The sequence below is a fragment of the Salmo salar genome, chromosome ssa04 (assembly GCF_905237065.1).
Source record: "Salmo salar chromosome ssa04, Ssal_v3.1, whole genome shotgun sequence".
Classification (NCBI taxonomy): domain Eukaryota; kingdom Metazoa; phylum Chordata; class Actinopteri; order Salmoniformes; family Salmonidae; genus Salmo; species Salmo salar.
In genome coordinates, this window is record NC_059445.1 from 85,997,819 (window position 1) to 86,018,096 (window position 20,278).

General features: G+C 42.9%; 1 protein-coding gene across 1 annotated transcript in view; it reads left to right on the forward strand.

Moving 5' to 3' along the window:
• The window catches only part of kl (klotho), a 95,127-nt gene extending 76,141 nt beyond the window's left edge, over positions 1–18,986 (forward strand). The window contains exons 10-15 of the mRNA XM_045717435.1: positions 2,433–2,631; positions 3,430–3,617; positions 4,583–4,693; positions 7,140–7,254; positions 8,798–8,924; positions 16,909–18,986. Of these exons, the coding sequence (XP_045573391.1) occupies positions 2,433–2,631; positions 3,430–3,617; positions 4,583–4,693; positions 7,140–7,254; positions 8,798–8,924; positions 16,909–17,282 (1,114 nt within the window). The 3' untranslated portion in view covers positions 17,283–18,986. The remainder of the gene's footprint in view (positions 1–2,432; positions 2,632–3,429; positions 3,618–4,582; positions 4,694–7,139; positions 7,255–8,797; positions 8,925–16,908) is intronic.
• Positions 18,987–20,278: the final 1,292 nt, after the last annotated feature.

Genomic DNA, 20,278 nt, shown 5'->3' on the forward strand with positions numbered 1-20,278 from the left:
ACATGTAGTACCCCATCACTCTTACTGTATAACATGTAGTACCCCATCACTCTTACTGTATAACATGTAGTACCCATCACTCTTACTGTATAACATGTAGTACCCCATCACTCTTACTGTATAACATGTAGTACCCCATCACTCTTACTGTATAACATGTAGTACCCCATCACTCTTACTGTATAACATGTAGTACCCCATCACTCTTACTGTATAACATGTAGTACCCCATCACTCTTACTGTATAACATGTAGTACCCCATCACTCTTACTGTATAACATGTAGTACCCCATCACTCTTACTGTATAACATGTAGTACCCCATCACTCTTACTGTATAACATGTAGTACCCCATCACTCTTACTGTATAACATGTAGTACCCATCACTCTTACTGTATAACATGTAGTACCCATCACTCTTACTGTATAACATGTAGTACCCCATCACTCTTACTGTATAACATGTAGTACCCATCACTCTTACTGTATAACATGTAGTACCCCATCACTCTTACTGTATAACATGTAGTACCCATCACTCTTACTGTATAACATGTAGTACCCATCACTCTTACTGTATAACATGTAGTACCCCATCACTCTTACTGTATAACATGTAGTACCCCATCACTCTTACTGTATAACATGTAGTACCCCATCACTCTTACTGTATAACATGTAGTACCCCATCACTCTTACTGTATAACATGTAGTACCCATCACTCTTACTGTATAACATGTAGTACCCCATCACTCTTACTGTATAACATGTAGTACCCCATCACTCTTACTGTATAACATGTAGTACCCCATCACTCTTACTGTATAACATGTAGTACCCCATCACTCTTACTGTATAACATGTAGTACCCCATCACTCTTACTGTATAACATGTAGTACCCCATCACTCTTACTGTATAACATGTAGTACCCCATCACTCTTACTGTGTAACATGTAGTACCCCATCACTCTTACTGTATAACATGTAGTACCCCATCACTCTTACTGTATAACATGTAGTACCCCATCACTCTTACTGTATAACATGTAGTACCCATCACTCTTACTGTATAACATGTAGTACCCCATCACTCTTACTGTATAACATGTAGTACCCCATCACTCTTACTGTATAACATGTAGTACCCCATCACTCTTACTGTATAACATGTAGTACCCCATCACTCTTACTGTATAACATGTAGTACCCCATCACTCTTACTGTATAACATGTAGTACCCATCACTCTTACTGTATAACATGTAGTACCCATCACTCTTACTGTATAACATGTAGTACCCATCACTCGTACTGTATAACATGTAGTACCCCATCACTCTTACTGTATAACATGTAGTACCCCATCACTCTTACTGTATAACATGTAGTACCCATCACTCTTACTGTATAACATATAGTACCCATCACTCTTACTGTATAACATGTAGTACCCCATCACTCTTACTGTATAACATGTAGTACCCATCACTCTTACTGTATAACATGTAGTACCCCATCACTCTTACTGTATAACATGTAGTACCCATCACTCTTACTGTATAACATGTAGTACCCATCACTCTTACTGTATAACATGTAGTACCCATCACTCTTACTGTATAACATGTAGTACCCATCACTCTTACTGTATAACATGTAGTACCCCATCACTCTTACTGTATAACATGTAGTACCCCATCACTCTTACTGTATAACATGTAGTACCCCATCACTCTTACTGTATAACATGTAGTACCCATCACTCTTACTGTATAACACGTAAGTCACTTAACAGGGATATCAACATGTTCTACAACACACCTTCTTAATAACAATATTTTCTTTAAAAAAATGAAGGTAAATATTTTTATTTTATTTTAAACATATTATGTTTCTATCAAAATAGTGAACATGGAGCCGTTTATGAAAGAGTCTAACAATGCAGGTTTTGGGCTTTCGCCAGTTATGTCACGGTTGTCAAAAGGAGAAGCGGACCAAAGTGCAGCGTGTGTGTCGTTCCACATTTGATTTAATCTGTGAAACTATGCAATACATAAATAAACGGAATACACAAAACAACAAACCGTGACACGGAGGTGAAACAAACACTACTCAAAAATAATCTCCCACAAACCCAGATGGAAAAAAAAAAAAACTACTTAAGTATGATCTCCAATTAGAGACAACGATGACCAGCTGCCTCTAATTGGAGATCATCCCAAACAAAACCCCAACATAGAAATACAAAAACTAGAACCTAAGAACATAGAAATAGAAAACATAGAACAAACCCCCCTGTCACGCCCTGACCTGCTCTACCATAGAAAATAACAGCTTACCATGGTCAGGATGTGACAAGTTAACACTTGTTCTCATTGATAATGTATTATATGAATACTTCCTATGAATAATGATATTTGTTTGACAGGGACACAGTGGTGGCGTTTGCGGACTACGCTAGGCTGTGCTACAGAGAGCTGGGTCCCCATGTGAAGATGTGGATCACCTTGAACGAGCCCAACGACGAAGAGGACGTGTCTCCGATGGAGGGCCACCAGCTGCTGAGGGCACACGCCCTGGCGTGGCACGCCTACGACCAGGAGTACAGACACACACAGGGGGGACAGGTCAGTGGTAACACACACACACACACACACACACACACACACACACACACACACACACACACACACACACACACACACACACACACACACACATATACACACACACACACACACACACACACACACACACACACACACACACACACACACATACAAACACTTACACACATATCCACACACACACACACACACACACACACACACACACACACACACACACACACACACACACACACACACACATATACACACACACACACACACACACACACACACACACACACACACACACACACACACACACACACACACACACACACACAGGGGGGACAGGTCAGTGGGATCACACACACACACACACACACACACACACACACACACACACACACACACACACACACACACACACACACACACACACACACACACACAGGGGGGATAGGTCAGTGGGATCACACACTTACACACACATATACACGCTTACACACATATACACAAACTTGCACACACATATGCACATACACACACACACACACACACATACACACAGATACACATACACACAGGGAGACACATGCTCACTCACACACACACACACACACACACACACACACACACACACACACACACACACACACACACACACACACACACACACACACACAGGGAGACACACACACACAAGGAGATACACACACACACAGGGAGACACACACACACACACACACACATACACACAGGGAGACACACACACATGCACGCGCAGAGAAAAAACTCACTTGTCGTACTGCGTTGCAGGTTTCCTTGGCTCTGCACATGGACTGGGTGGAACCGGCGTTCTCCTTCAGCCGCGAGGACGTGGAACCAGCCAACAGGGTTCTAGACTGTCGTGTGGGCTGGTTCTCAGAACCCATCTTTGGCAGTGGAGATTACCCGCCTCGCATGAGGAACTGGTTCCACCAAAGACACTCCCTGGACCTGTTCCAGTAAGCAGGAGCTCTCTTTATTTAGTTTGCAAGTAGAGTTCAAAGTTCAAAAATCTATGGTCCCATTTTTTAATTAGGTCGAACAAAGACAAAAAAACGCATGGATGACAAAAAGAGTTAGGCCAGGATTCAATCCGATCTGCGTAAACAGCCTGATTGAGTCGACATCTGCAGCGTTTATGCAATCTCCTGCGATCGCCGGAGAAAATGCCTGTACAGGATCGGTGTCCCGTCCTCGGGACGGTTGAGCTAACGTAGGCTAATGTGATTAGCATGAGATTGTAAGACACAAAAACAATTCCCAGGACATAGACATATCTGATATGAGCAGAAAGCTTAAATTCTTGTTAAGCTAACTGCACTGTCTGATTTACAGTAGCTATTACAGTGAAAGAATACCATGCTATTGTTTGAGGAGAGTGCACAGTTATGAACTTGAAAATTTATGGATAAACCAAGTAGGCACATTTGGGCAGTCTTGATACAACATTTTGAATAGAAATGCAATAGTTCATTGGATCAGTCTAAAACTTTGCACATACTCTGCCGCCATCTAGTGGCCAACGTCTAAATTGCACCTGGGCAAGAATAATTCATTATGGCCTTTATCTTGCATTTCAAAGATGATGGTACAAAAAAAATACAAAAAAAACGCATGTTTTTTTCTTTGTATTATCTTTTACCAGATCTATTGTGTTATATTCTCCTACATTCATTTCACATTTCCACAAACTTCAAAGTGTTTCCTTTCAAATTGCACTAAAAATATACATATCCTTGCTTCAGGGCCTGAGCTACAGGCAGTCAGATTTGGGTATGTCATTTAAGGTGAAAATTGAAAAAACGGGCGGGTCCTTGCGAGGTTTTAAAAGCTACATTGTCAGGTCCAGAGGGATTGAATCCTGGCCTCAGCTCAAGTACATACTGATCTGTCAAGTAAAATAGTGATGTTGTTGTTTCCATAGTTACCACCTGCCGTTGTTCAGTGATGAGGACAGACAGCTTGTGAGGGGGACGTACGACTTCTTCGCCATCAGTCATTTCAGCACTCAGCTAGTGACCCCCACCATTGAAGAGTAAGACTAATACGACTTTTCTTACTACTAAACTATAGCTACTACAACAACTACTACTATTACTACTGCTACTACTACTACTACTATTACTACTGCTACTACTACTACTACTATTACTACTGCTACTACTACTACTACTATTACTACTGTTACTACTACTGCTACTACTGTTACCACTGCTGCTACTATTACTACTACTATTACTACTATTACTACTACTACTGTTACTACTGTTACTACTACTACTACTGTTACTACTGCTACTACTACTATTACTACTGCTACTACTGTTACTACTGTTACTACTACTACTACTATTACTACTGTTACTACTACTACTACTATTACTACTGTTACTACTGTTACTACCACTACTACTATTACTACTGTTACTACTACTACTACTATTACTACTGTTACTACTGTTACTACTACTACTTCTATTACTACTATTACTATTACTACTGCTACTACTGTTACTACTGTTACTACTACTACTACTACTACTATTACTACTGCTACTACTGTTACTACTGTTACTACTACTACTACTATTACTACTGTTACTACTACAACTACTACCACTACTATAGCTACTACTACTGCTGCTACTATTACTGTTACTATTACTATTACTACTGTTACTACTACTACTATTACTACTACTGCTACTACTACTGCTACTACCACTACTACAGTTATTACTACTATTACTACTGTTACTACTACAACTACTACTAATATTACTACTACTGCTACTACTACTGTTACTACTACTATTACTACTGTTACTACTACAAATACTACTATTACTACTGCTACTACCACTACTATAGCTACTACTACTACTACTACTACTACTACTACTGCTACTACTACTACTACTGCTGCTACTATTACTGTTACTATTACTATTACTACTGTTACTACTACTACTATTACTACTACTATTACTACTGTTACTACTACAACTACTACCACTACTATAGCTACTACTACTGCTGCTACTATTACTGTTACTATTACTATTACTACTGTTACTACTACTACTATTACTACTACTGCTACTACTACTGCTACTACCACTACTACAGTTATTACTACTATTACTACTGTTACTACTACAACTACTACTAATATTACTACTACTGCTACTACTACTGTTACTACTACTATTACTACTGTTACTACTACAAATACTACTATTACTACTGCTACTACCACTACTATAGCTACTACTACTACTACTACTACTACTACTACTGCTACTACTACTACTACTGCTACTACTACTACTACTACTACTACTACTACTACTGCTACTACTAAAACTGTTACTACTACTGTTACTACTGTTACTACTGTTACTACTACTACTACTACTATTACTACTAATACTACTACTGTTACTACTACTACTACTAGTACTACTAATACTACTACTGTTACTACTACTATTACTACTAATACTACTACTGTTACTACTACTATTACTACTAGTACTACTCTTACTACTACTACTACTATTACTACTACAACAACTACTACCACTACTATAGCTACTACTACTGCTGCTACTATTACTGTTACTACTACTATTACTACTACTGCTACTACTATTGCTACTACCACTACTACAGTTATTACTACTATTACTATCACTACTACTCTTACTACTGTTACTACTACTACTACTACTACCACTACTACTGTTACTACTGTTACTACTGTTGCTACTACTACTGTTACTACTGCTACTACTATTACTACTACAGCTATTACTACTGTTACTACTACTACTACTACTGCTACTGCTACTGCTACTACCACTGTTACTACTGTTACTACTGTTACTACTGTTGCTACTACTACTGTTACTACTGCTACTACTACCACTACTACAGTTATTACTACTATTACTATCACTACTACTCTTACTACTGTTACTACTACTACTACTACTACCACTACTACTGTTACTACTGTTACTACTGTTGCTACTACTACTGTTACTACTGTTACTACTGTTGCTACTACTACTGTTACTACTGCTACTACTATTACTACTACAGCTATTACTACTGTTACTACTACTACTACTACTACTACTGCTACTGCTACTACCACTGTTACTACTGTTACTACTACTGAGGTGAATTTTGGAGGAGTGGGTGACCTGGGTGGGAGGGGTCGTAGATGAGTTGTGTAGGACCTTGATGGAGGGCAGGTGGCAGCCGATGACCCTCTCTGGGGTAAACACAGACCCAAACCAGACGGCGATGGAGGAGGTGAGGATGGACTCAACGATTGGTGCGTAAAACCGGATCAAGATGGACTGCCTCAAGTAGTACCTTCACTGGTGCCTTCTGGGTGAACGCTGGGAGCATCACTGATGCTACTATTGCTATGACCACATCTTACAGTAAGCTCTGCTCTGTCTCCACAGAAACAAACTGCCCTCCAGGTTGGGGGTGCAGTACATGGGAGACATCACCTGGATCATGTCCCCTCGGCCCAACGCCCCCGTAGTGCCCTGGGGCCTCAGGAAGGCCCTCAACTGGGTGAGGTGGCACTTTATTGACCCAGAGAGAGAGAGAGAGAGAGAGAGATTTATTTACCCAGAGAGAGAGAGAGATTTATTTACCCAGAGAGAGAGAGAGATTTATTTACACAGAGAGAGAGAGAGATAGATTTATTTGCCCAGAGAGAGAGAGAGATTTATTTACCCAGAGAGAGAGAGATTTATTTACCCAGAGAGAGAGAGATTTATTTACCCAGAGAGAGAGAGATTTATTTACCCAGAGAGAGAGAGAGATTTATTTACCCAGAGAGAGAGAGAGATTTATTTACCCAGAGAGAGAGAGAGATTTATTTACACAGAGAGAGAGAGAGATAGATTTATTTGCCCAGAGAGAGAGAGAGATTTATTTACCCAGAGAGAGAGAGATTTATTTACCCAGAGAGAGAGAGATTTATTTACCCAGAGAGAGAGAGATTTATTTACCCAGAGAGAGAGAGATTTATTTACCCAGAGAGAGAGAGAGATTTATTTACCCAGAGAGAGAGAGAGAGATTTATTTACCCAGAGAGAGAGAGAGAGATTTATTTACCCAGAGAGAGAGAGAGATGTATTTACCCAGAGAGAGAGAGAGATTTATTTACCCAGAGAGAGAGATTTATTTACACACAGAGAGAGAGATTTATTTACCCAGAGAGAGAGAGAGAGATTTATTTGCCCAGAGAGAGAGAGAGATTTATTTACCCAGAGAGAGAGAGATTTATTTACTCAGAGAGAGAGAGAGAGTGTATTTACCCAGAGAGAGAGAGAGAGAGATTTATTTACCCAGAGAGAGAGAGATTTTTTTACCCAGAGAGAGAGAGATTTATTTACCCAGAGAGAGAGAGAGATTTATTTACCCAGAGAGAGAGAGAGATTTATTTACCCAGAGAGAGAGAGAGAGAGGTGTATTTACCCAGAGAGAGAGAGAGAGAGATTGATTTACCCAGAGAGAGAGATATTTTTTTACCCAGAGAGAGAGATGTATTTACCCAGAGAGAGAGAGAGATTTATTTACCCAGAGAGAGAGAGAGATGTATTTACCTAGAGAGAGAGAGAGAGATTTATTTACCCAGAGAGAGAGAGAGAGATTTATTTACCCAGAGAGAGAGAGAGATTTATTTACCCAGAGAGAGAGAGATTTATTTACCCAGAGAGAGAGAGAGATTTATTTACCCAGAGAGAGAGAGAGTGTATTTACCCAGAGAGAGAGAGAGATTTATTTACCCAGAGAGAGAGAGAGATTTATTTACCCAGAGAGAGAGAGAGATTTATTTACCCAGAGAGAGAGAGATTTATTTACCCAGAGAGAGAGAGAGAGATTTATTTACCCAGAGAGAGAGAGAGATTTATTTACCCAGAGAGAGAGAGAGAGAGATTTATTTACCCAGAGAGAGAGAGAGACCGATGGACGTAGAAAGAAAGACATACAGACAGACAGACAGAATGACTGGTTGATTGACTGGTTCATTGATTGGTTGATTGATCGAATGATTGACTGACTGGTGCACTGATATATTGATAACTCTCCACCTCCATTTTTACAGGTGGAGGAGCGCTACAGGGGCGTGGCAGTCTATGTGGTAGCCAATGGGGTGCAGGAAGACCCGGCCCGCTTCGACGACAGTCTGAGAGTCTACTACCTGTACAGCTACATCAACGAAGCTCTCAAAGGTTGGTCTGGACACACACACACACACACACACACACACACACACACATGCACGCACGCACGCACGCACGCACGCACGCACGCACACACACAAACAAACAAACGCACACACAAACACACACACACACAGACACACAAACGCACACACACACACACACACAAATGCACACACACACACACACAGACACACAAACGCACACACACACACACACAAATGCACACACACACACACACACACACACACAGACACACAAATGCACACACACACACATGCACACGTGCAATGGCCCTGATGAGAGGTGAGTCCAGAGCTACTTCAATGAGCCTCTGAATAAAGGGAGGGTCTGTAATATAACAGAGGATTAAACACAAACACAATGGCCCCAATTTAAAGGGAGGGTCTGTAATATAGCAGATTAAACACAACGCCCCAACTTAAAGGGAGGGTCTGTAATATAACAGAGGATTAAACACAAACACAATGGCCCCAACTTAAAGGGAGGGTCTGTAATATAGCAGATTAAACACAACGCCCCAACTTAAAGGGAGGGTCTGTAATATAGCAGATTAAACACAACGCCCCAACTTAAAGGGAGGGTCTGTAATATAGCAGAGGATTAAACACACACACAATGGCCCCAACTTAAAGGGAGGGTCTGTAATATAGCAGAGGATTAAACACACACACAATGCCCCCAACTTAAAGGGAGGGTCTGTAATATAGCAGAGGATTAAACACAAACACAATGGCCCCAATTTAAAGGGAGGGTCTGTAATATAACAGAGGATTAAACACAACGCCCCAACTTAAAGGGAGGGTCTGTAATATAGCAGAGGATTAAACACAACGCCCCAACTTAAAGGGAGGGTCTGTAATATAACAGAGGATTAAACACACACTCAACGCCCCCAACTTAAAGGGAGGGTCTGTAATATGAGTGGTGCAGTGGTCTAAGGCACTGCATCTCAGTGCAAGAGGCGTCACTACAGTCCCTGGTTCGAATCCAGGCTGAATCACATCCGGCCGTGATTGGGAGTCCCATAGGACGGCGCACAACTGGCCCCGCATCGTCCAGATTTGGCCAGGGTAGGCTGACATTGTAAATGAGAATTTGTTCTTAACTGACTTTCCTAGTTAAATAAAGGTTCAAATAAAATATAGTGCAGGATTAAACACACACACACACACACAATGCCCCCAATTTAGTCAGAGTCCCACTCGGCCCCAGACGGAATTTCCTCTTGGTCTAATGGTTAGAGACGTTGGTTTGCCCAGTGAGACCAGCACAGTATGACTCTGACCAGTTAGACAGAACAGACCAGCACAGTATGACTCTGACCAGTTAGACAGAACAGACCAGCACAGTATGACTCTGACCAGTTAGACAGAACAGACCAGCACAGTATGACTCTGACCAGTTAGACAGAACAGACCAGCACAGTATGACTCTGACCAGTTAGACAGAACAGACCAGCACAGTATGACTCTGACCAGTTAGACAGAACAGACCAGCACAGTATGACTCTGACCAGTTACATGACACCTGTTATGGTATTGATTATAATGTTACCGTTATATACAGTAGGAAGTATTTAGTTAAATGTTACCGTTATATACAGCAGGAAGTATTGATGTAGTTAAATGTTACCGTTATATACAGCAGGAAGTATTGATGTAGTTAAATGTTACCGTTATATACAGCAGGAAGTATTGATGTAGTTAAATGTTACCGTTATATACAGCAGGAAGTATTGATGTAGTTAAATGTTACCGTTATATACAGTAGGACGTGTTGATGTAGTTAAATGTTACCGTTATATACAGTAGACCTTATGACGTATTTAAGTCAAATGTTACCAAAGTTTGTCTGCCTTTCATTTCACTTTGTGTACCTCCAGTTCGAGAATGTTATTTCGGTACTTTGAGTTTAATCATTAGACAAACATACCGCTCACTGACCCTAGAGGACAACGACCAGCTGACTGAACACACAGACACACACACACACACACACACACACACACACAGACACAGACACACACACACACACACACACACACACACACACAGACACACACACACACACACACACACACACACACACACACACACACACACACACACACACACACACACACACACACACACACACACACACACACACACACACACACACACACACACACACAGACACACACACACACACTACACTCACACTACACTCACACTTGTCTTTGTGTTACATGTGCTGCATCTTTGTCATTCTCCATATTATTCTATTCCAGTAGATGGCAATAGAGAACCTTCAAACACTTTCTTTTTTTTGTCTCAGAGAAACATCGTGACCTTCAGACTAGATTCTAACATGTACTTTACATTAGAATTTAAGTGTTAAAAACATTATAATACTCTTGTTGGAGACAAATTTGTAATTTCTTTATTTGTGCTATATTTATTTAAGCAATAAGTCCCAAGGGGGGTGCGGCATCAAATCAAACTTAATATGCTACGTAATGTGCTTTACAGGAGAGAAGAAAAAAAATAATTGAAACAATGAAAATAAAAGCTGAGATATTTACTACACAATAAACATAAGATAAAAGACAAACAAATTACAAACTGAACGACTAAAAAGCACCCAGAGGAAAAGCAAAGCTAAAAAGTAGTGTTTTAAGATCTATTTTAAATATGTCCACAGTTTCAGCCTCCATCAGGTTCTCTGGCAGGTTCTCTGGCATAGTAACTAAAGGCTGTCTCTCCATGCCTCTTGGTCCCAGGCTGGGGGTATAGTAACTAAAGGCTGTCTCTCCATGCCTCTTGGTCCCAGGCTGGGGGTATAGTAACTAAAGGCTGTCTCTCCATGCCTCTTGGTCCCAGGCTGGGGGTATAGTAACTAAAGGCTGTCTCTCCATGCCTCTTGGTCCCAGGCTGGGGGTATAGTAACTAAAGGCTGTCTCTCCATGCCTCTTGGTCCCAGGCTGGGGGTATAGTAACTAAAGGCTGTCTCTCCATGCCTCTTGGTCCCAGGCTGGTGGTATAGTAACTAAAGGCTGTCTCTCCATGTCTCTTGGTCCCAGGCTGGGGTATAGTAACTAAAGGCTGTCTCTCCATGCCTCTTGGTCCCAGGCTGGGGGTATAGTAACTATAGGCTGTCTCTCCATGCCTCTTGGTCCCAGGCTGGGGGTATAGTAACTAAAGGCTGTCTCTCCATGCCTCTTGGTCCCAGGCTGGGGTATAGTAACTAAAGGCTGTCTCTCCATGCATCTTGGTCCCAGGCTGGGGGTATAGTAACTAAAGGCTGTCTCTCCATGCCTCTTGGTCCCAGGCTGGGGGTATAGTAACTAAAGGCTGTCTCTCCATGTCTCTTGGTCCCAGGCTGGGGTATAGTAACTAAAGGCTGTCTCTCCATGCCTCTTGGTCCCAGGCTGGGGGTATAGTAACTAAAGGCTGTCTCTCCATGCCTCTTGGTCCCAGGCTGGGGGTATAGTAACTAAAGGCTGTCTCTCCATGCCTCTTGGTCCCAGGCTGGGGGTATAGTAACTAAAGGCTGTCTCTCCATGTCTCTTGGTCCCAGGCTGGGGGTATAGTAACTAAAGGCTGTCTCTCCATGCATCTTGGTCCCAGGCTGGGGGTATAGTAACTAAAGGCTGTCTCTCCATGCCTCTTGGTCCCAGGCTGGGGGTATAGTAACTAAAGGCTGTCTCTCCATGTCTCTTGGTCCCAGGCTGGGGTATAGTAACTAAATGCTGTCTCTCCATGCCTCTTGGTCCCAGGCTGGGGGTATAGTAACTAAAGGCTGTCTCTCCATGCCTCTTGGTCCCAGGCTGGGGGTATAGTAACTAAAGGCTGTCTCTCCATGCCTCTTGGTCCCAGGCTGGGGGTATAGTAACTAAAGGCTGTCTCTCCATGCCTCTTGGTCCCAGGCTGGGGGTATAGTAACTAAAGGCTGTCTCTCCATGCCTCTTGGTCCCAGGCTGGTGGTATAGTAACTAAAGGCTGTCTCTCCATGCCTCTTGGTCCCAGGCTGGGGGTATAGTAACTAAAGGCTGTCTCTCCATGCCTCTTGGTCCCAGGCTGGGGGTATAGTAACTAAAGGCTGTCTCTCCATGCCTCTTGGTCCCAGGCTGGGGGTATAGTAACTAAAGGCTGTCTCTCCATGCCTCTTGGTCCCAGGCTGGGGGTAGAGTAACTAAAGGCTGTCTCTCCATGCCTCTTGGTCCCAGGCTGGGGGTATAGTAACTAAAGGCTGTCTCTCCATGCCTCTTGGTCCCAGGCTGGGGTATAGTAACTAAAGGCTGTCTCTCCATGCCTCTTGGTCCCAGGCTGGGGGTATAGTAACTAAAGGCTGTCTCTCCATGCCTCTTGGTCCCAGGCTGGGGGTATAGTAACTAAAGGCTGTCTCTCCATGCCTCTTGGTCCCAGGCTGGGGGTATAGTAACTAAAGGCTGTCTCTCCATGCCTCTTGGTCCCAGGCTGGGGGTATAGTAACTAAAGGCTGTCTCTCCATGCCTCTTGGTCCCAGGCTGGGGGTATAGTAACTAAAGGCTGTCTCTCCATGCCTCTTGGTCCCAGGCTGGGGTATAGTAACTAAAGGCTGTCTCTCCATGCCTCTTGGTCCCAGGCTGGGGTATAGTAACTAAAGGCTGTCTCTCCATGCCTCTTGGTCCCAGGCTGGGGGTATAGTAACTAAAGGCTGTCTCTCCATGCCTCTTGGTCCCAGGCTGGGGTATAGTAACTAAAGGCTGTCTCTCCATGCCTCTTGGTCCCAGGCTGGGGGTATAGTAACTAAAGGCTGTCTCTCCATGCCTCTTGGTCCCAGGCTGGGGTATAGTAACTAAAGGCTGTCTCTCCATGCCTCTTGGTCCCAGGCTGGGGGTATAGTAACTAAAGGCTGTCTCTCCATGCCTCTTGGTCCCAGGCTGGGGTATAGTAACTAAAGGCTGTCTCTCCATGCCTCTTGGTCCCAGGCTGGGGGTATAGTAACTAAAGGCTGTCTCTCCATGTCTCTTGGTCCCAGGCTGGGGGTATAGTAACTAAAGGCTGTCTCTCCATGCCTCTTGGTCCCAGGCTGGGGGTATAGTAACTAAAGGCTGTCTCTCCATGCCTCTTGGTCCCAGGCTGGGGGTATAGTAACTAAAGGCTGTCTCTCCATGCCTCTTGGTCCCAGGCTGGGGGTATAGTAACTAAAGGCTGTCTCTCCATGCATCTTGGTCCCAGGCTGGGGTATAGTAACTAAAGGCTGTCTCTCCATGCCTCTTGGTCCCAGGCTGGGGGTATAGTAACTAAAGGCTGTCTCTCCATGCCTCTTGGTCCCAGGCTGGTGGTATAGTAACTAAAGGCTGTCTCTCCATGCCTCTTGGTCCCAGGCTGGGGGTATAGTAACTAAAGGCTGTCTCTCCATGTCTCTTGGTCCCAGGCTGGGGGTATAGTAACTAAAGGCTGTCTCTCCATGCCTCTTGGTCCCAGGCTGGGGTATAGTAACTAAAGGCTGTCTCTCCATGCCTCTTGGTCCCAGGCTGGGGGTATAGTAACTAAAGGCTGTCTCTCCATGCCTCTTGGTCCCAGGCTGGGGGTATAGTAACTAAAGGCTGTCTCTCCATGCCTCTTGGTCCCAGGCTGGGGGTATAGTAACTAAAGGCTGTCTCTCCATGCCTCTTGGTCCCAGGCTGGGGGTATAGTAACTAAAGGCTGTCTCTCCATGCCTCTTGGTCCCAGGCTGGGGGTATAGTAACTAAAGGCTGTCTCTCCATGCCTCTTGGTCCCAGGCTGGGGGTTTAGTAACTAAAGGCTGTCTCTCCATGCCTCTTGGTCCCAGGCTGGGGGTATAGTAACTAAAGGCTGTCTCTCCATGCCTCTTGGTCCCAGGCTGGGGGTAGAGTAACTAAAGGCTGTCTCTCCATGCCTCTTGGTCCCAGGCTGGGGGTAGAGTAACTAAAGGCTGTCTCTCCATGCCTCTTGGTCCCAGGCTGGGGGTATAGTAACTAAAGGCTGTCTCTCCATGCCTCTTGGTCCCAGGCTAGGGGCATAGTAACTAAATGCTGTCTCTCCATGCCTCTTGGTCCCAGGCTGGGGGTATAGTAACTAAAGGCTGTCTCTCCATGCCTCTTGGTCCCAGGCTGGGGGTATAGTAACTAAAGGCTGTCTCTCCATGCCTCTTGGTCCCAGGCTGGGGGTATAGTAACTAAAGGCTGTCTCTCCATGCCTCTTGGTCCCAGGCTGGGGGTATAGTAACTAAAGGCTGTCTCTCCATGTCTCTTGGTCCCAGGCTGGGGGTATAGTAACTAAAGGCTGTCTCTCCATGCCTCTTGGTCCCAGGCTGGGGTATAGTAACTAAAGGCTGTCTCTCCATGCCTCTTGGTCCCAGGCTGGGGGCATAGTAACTAAAGGCTGTCTCTCCATGCCTCTTGGTCCCAGGCTGGGGGTATAGTAACTAAAGGCTGTCTCTCCATGCCTCTTGGTCCCAGGCTGGGGGTATAGTAACTAAAGGCTGTCTCTCCATGCCTCTTGGTCCCAGGCTGGGGGTATAGTAACTAAAGGCTGTCTCTCCATGCCTCTTGGTCCCAGGCTGGGGGTATAGTAACTAAAGGCTGTCTCTCCATGCCTCTTGGTCCCAGGCTGGGGTATAGTAACTAAAGGCTGTCTCTCCATGCCTCTTGGTCCCAGGCTGGGGGTATAGTAACTAAAGGCTGTCTCTCCATGCCTCTTGGTCCCAGGCTGGGGGTATAGTAACTAAAGGCTGTCTCTCCATGCCTCTTGGTCCCAGGCTGGGGGTAGAGTAACTAAAGGCTGTCTCTCCATGCCTCTTGGTCCTGGGCTTTAGGATAGTTATAAGGCCAGAGAACATGAGGGACCTACTGGGTACATAACTTAAAAGCATGTATGATATGTATTGCGGTGAACAATGATGGATTGATTTAAAAACCAATAGAAGAATCTTCAAAATTAATTCTAAAACTCACAGGCAGCCGGTGCAGAGACCTCAAAACCGGTGTAATGTGTTCTCTCCGTCTGGTCATGGTCAGTACCTGTGCTGCAGCATTCTGTATGTTTTGCAGTTGACCAATGGCTTTCTTGGATAGACCAGACAGGAGAGCATTACAGTAGTCAAGCCTGCTTGTAATAAAAGCATGGATGAGTCTCTCTGTACCAGCCTGAGAGAGAAACGGCCACACCTGGGCAATGTTCCTCAGGTGGGTAAAAAGCTCTTTTGGTCACATTCCTAATGTGTGATTCTAAATTTAGTTCCTAATCTAAAATAACACCTAGATGGTTTTTTTTTACCTGGTGTTTTATCTTTATTGCCTGTGAATTAAAATGTGCGGCTAGATTCTCTGCGGCTAGATTCTCTCTCTGTTCTTTGGCTCCAACAATAAGTACCTCTTGTCTTGTTTTGACTTAACTGGAGGAAGTTGTGAGCCATCCAAGTATTTACATTTAAATATAGCCAATATATCATTATGAAATATGTTATTATTGATCAATGTGATTATTGATCATGTGATTATGAATGTATTATGAAAGAAAGGAATGATGGACTTGAATTATTTATTGTTATGTGTTGAATTAGCAATATGCACCAGGCACCCTTTCCCTGTGTCATATAGAGGGTTGGCAATATGGGCATGGTAAACACTAGTTACGGCGGACAAACAGTTTTTTGACCGCACCCGTTGTTTGCGCTTTTGTTATCCGATTGTTTTGTTTTTCTGGACTTCATAACCATAAGAGAACATGTCAATCACAGTTTCATTCCCCCCCCCCCCACCCCCCCCACACCCAAAAAAATAAGAATTGATCCGATTTTTTTGTTTGTTGAACAAGCAGAGCTTCAGATTCATTTTGTTGATGCATGCTGAACCGGGAAAGTGTTTAAAACACGTATTTTACCGTGGGCTAAAAGGGTAACTTCGGATTTTGTTAACCGGAACGGATAGGTCTTACAATTGTAATGAAACTTTGCTTCTCTCTCCACTCTCTCCTGCCAGCTTACATCCTAGACGGGGTGAATCTGAAGGGTTACTTCGCCTACTCCCTGAACGACCAGAGAGACCCAGGCTTCGGTCTGTACGGCCATGTCCAGGATGAGGAAATCCTCAAGGCCTCTCTGTCCCAGTACCAGAACATTATCCGTCACAACGGCTTCCCTCTCCAAGGGACCCCTACCTCGGCCCTGCAGTGCCCCAGTCAGCCTCTACCCTGCCCGGGGTGTCTGGTCCTGACCAAGAGGCCTGTGGTGGGGTTCCTGTCTCTGGTGGGGTCAGCGGTCCTGGTCACCCTTGGGCTGATTATATACTACGCTGCCAAGAGACACATAGACAGAGGCCGAGACACAAATGGCACCATATTCTCTAAAATATAGGGCCCTGGTCAAAAGTAGTGTACTCTATAGGGAACAGAGTGCCATAGGGCTCTGGTCAAAAGTAGTGAACTATGTAGGGAATAGGGTGCCATTTGGGATCACGTGGTGATGATTAAGTTTATTTATGAAGCGTAAGTTAAAGGTAGTCCTCCAGGTTCGAGTCACGTGACCTTAACCCTTCAATGTCTGCTGATCTGAAGGAATCAGGAAAAAAGGTCGAAGTAATATGTCAGAATATCCCACCATGTCATCCCTACAATTCTGACACCTATCCAATTCCTTGAGATCTGTGAAAACAAAGTCGTGGGCTAGGGCCAAGGGTTTATTGTAGCACGCCCCCCTCCCCCCTCCACTACCTCCTATTGATATAGACCCATGTGGGCCACATACCTGCTAGTCATTTAGACAGTTACGACACTGTGTCGAGAACATATCAATGATTTAGTTGATGTGGTGTGTCTTTGTGTTCATAGAACTGTATGTCAGGTTTATTTCCACGTCGTTTTATGAAACTCGACCAGCAGGTGTTTGTTTCATGTATTTCAGTCTGAAGATAATTGTATTGTCTTAAAAACAATTGAGATAAATCTGTAACTTGTTTTGATGTGGTATCATAACGAATGATCTCGCGTAGATAATTTTTTCATACGGACTCTTAAATTAATATATTCTCTCCCTTTGTATTAAACTGTGTGTTATTACTAAGTCACACTGTACCAGATAACCTATTGTACCTTGATGTTTACTAGGCAAAACAAAACAAACCAAAAAACTGTCTAGTGAAAGCAAGTCTCCCCATGACCAATAACTCTTAGTCCTCTTTGACCAATACTTTTACTACCACAGGGCCTGTTGTGAAGTAGGTAAAGGATTTGTCCCAAATGGCACCCTATTCCCTATATTGTGCTCTATAGGACTGGGACGATACCAGTATCGTCATTAGTAACTTGGCAAGGAAACAAAACATGAAGCTGATTTAACTTAGCTAACTAGCATGTTATCCAGAGGCACATTTATTAATTTAACAAAACAGTCGGTTTTTAAAGGAACAAATTGTTTGGACTGCTTCATGTTTACATTTATTTTTATATTTTTTGGAAAATATATTGTGATACTGGTATCATCCAGGCCTTAAGAATCACTACTTTTAACCAGAGCCCGCTTGACCTCTCAGTCATATCTCCCAAATCAGCACATGAAGGAGTGGTGGATAGATCATTCATTTATTGCCAAAATGCAATGAAGGGACACAGTATAGATGAATATGGATATTTAACGGTACTCCAACTAACAATTCTTCATAGATCTTCTGTTTAATATTATACTAAGAAAAGACAATCTAAGGGTGTGTTCGTAAATTGCATTTAATTTTTGTCGGAGTAAACTCTGTGCCGTTTGTACCTCACAACGGCAGTCAAGCTGATTGGCTAATTACTTCCAGACACAAATGAGAGACCTCATGTTATTTAGAACGTTAGTGACTAACTGTAGCTGCTGGCAACAATGTAAATGTACATTTAATCGTTTAAATTTTTTACGGACATTTACTGACACCGGCCATATTGAACGGATGTTTCCTGTTTGTAAATGAATCAGTTATTCTGAGCTCTGGCATACAGACGAGGGTGCACTGAAATTGGAGTAGATAGCCAGAATGAATTTACAAATGCACCCTAAATGTCTATATATATATATATATATATATATATATATATTTAAAAAAAAGGTTATTGTGATCATATAGTGGATAAACAATTTTGTAATAATTCCTAAATTCTAATAATAAAAAATAAATACAGTGTTTTGAAAATGTAATCTCATGTCTACAACATAAAATAAATTACAATGATCGATTTTAGTATTCAAAATATATTAACTGAACTTGAAAAGTGACACAATCAGTGTTTCTCAAAATGGATGCTACTGGTACTCCAAGGACTCCAAGGACCAAATACGTGAAATGGAACCTGGGAGGGCACTGACGGAAATGCTTACCCAGTTTGTACATATTTTGAAGAATACATAGATGGAACTACTGGGAGATGGAGACCAGCACACTGTCAACAAAAAAAGGGATTTATTCCAAAACTGACAAACACCTGTCTCTACCTATGTACTGTATGTGGGCACATGGATGAAATACCTAAACCGAGCGGTTCCTCCCACTCAAAATAATCTGTGGCCCAACCTCTTCCAGGTCATAATAATATATTATATAATAATAATAATAATAATATGTTAATTTTGTGCTAAAAGAGAATTAGCATTAGTAACAAGGAAATCCTAAAGTCCAGTTTCCACAGCAACAGGGAACCAGAGAGACATGGAGTTAACCAAACGCCTCTACTTTATTAAAATATTGAAATATAAACTGTGAGTTTATTCTCAATTTCAACATAAATGTCGAGTTTATATATTGCCTCTTTTAAAAAAAAAAGAAGAAAGTATTATCGTAATAAATAAATAAATACCAATAGACAGTTTAGTGGTTGAAGCGTTGCTCTGCAAAGCAGACAAGTAGCCAGTGGCTACAGCTACGTATGGACAATGTTTGAGAATTTGTGTGCAGTGTCACGATCACTGTCTTCACGACTCCCTGTCATAAATGAGCCAAGGCGCAACGTGCATGTAATTCCACATCCTTTAATGGAAGTGAAACCTTTCACAAAAAAACCCAGGTAAACAGAAATCAAACGTAACATGACGCAACTGTGGCGTACACACAAACACTCACAGAAAATAAATAATTACCCACAAACACATGTGGGGAAAAAGGGCTGCCTAAGTATGATCCCCAATCAGAGACAACGATAAACAGCTGCCTCTGATTGGGAACCATACTAGGCCAACAAAGAAATAGAAACATAGATATGCCCACCCAAGTCACACCCTGACCTAACCAAAATAGAGAATAAAACAGACTCTCTAAGGTCAGGGCGTGACAATAGGCCTATATTATGTTCGAGGAAAAGCCAATGGCAAAACAGATTAGGTCC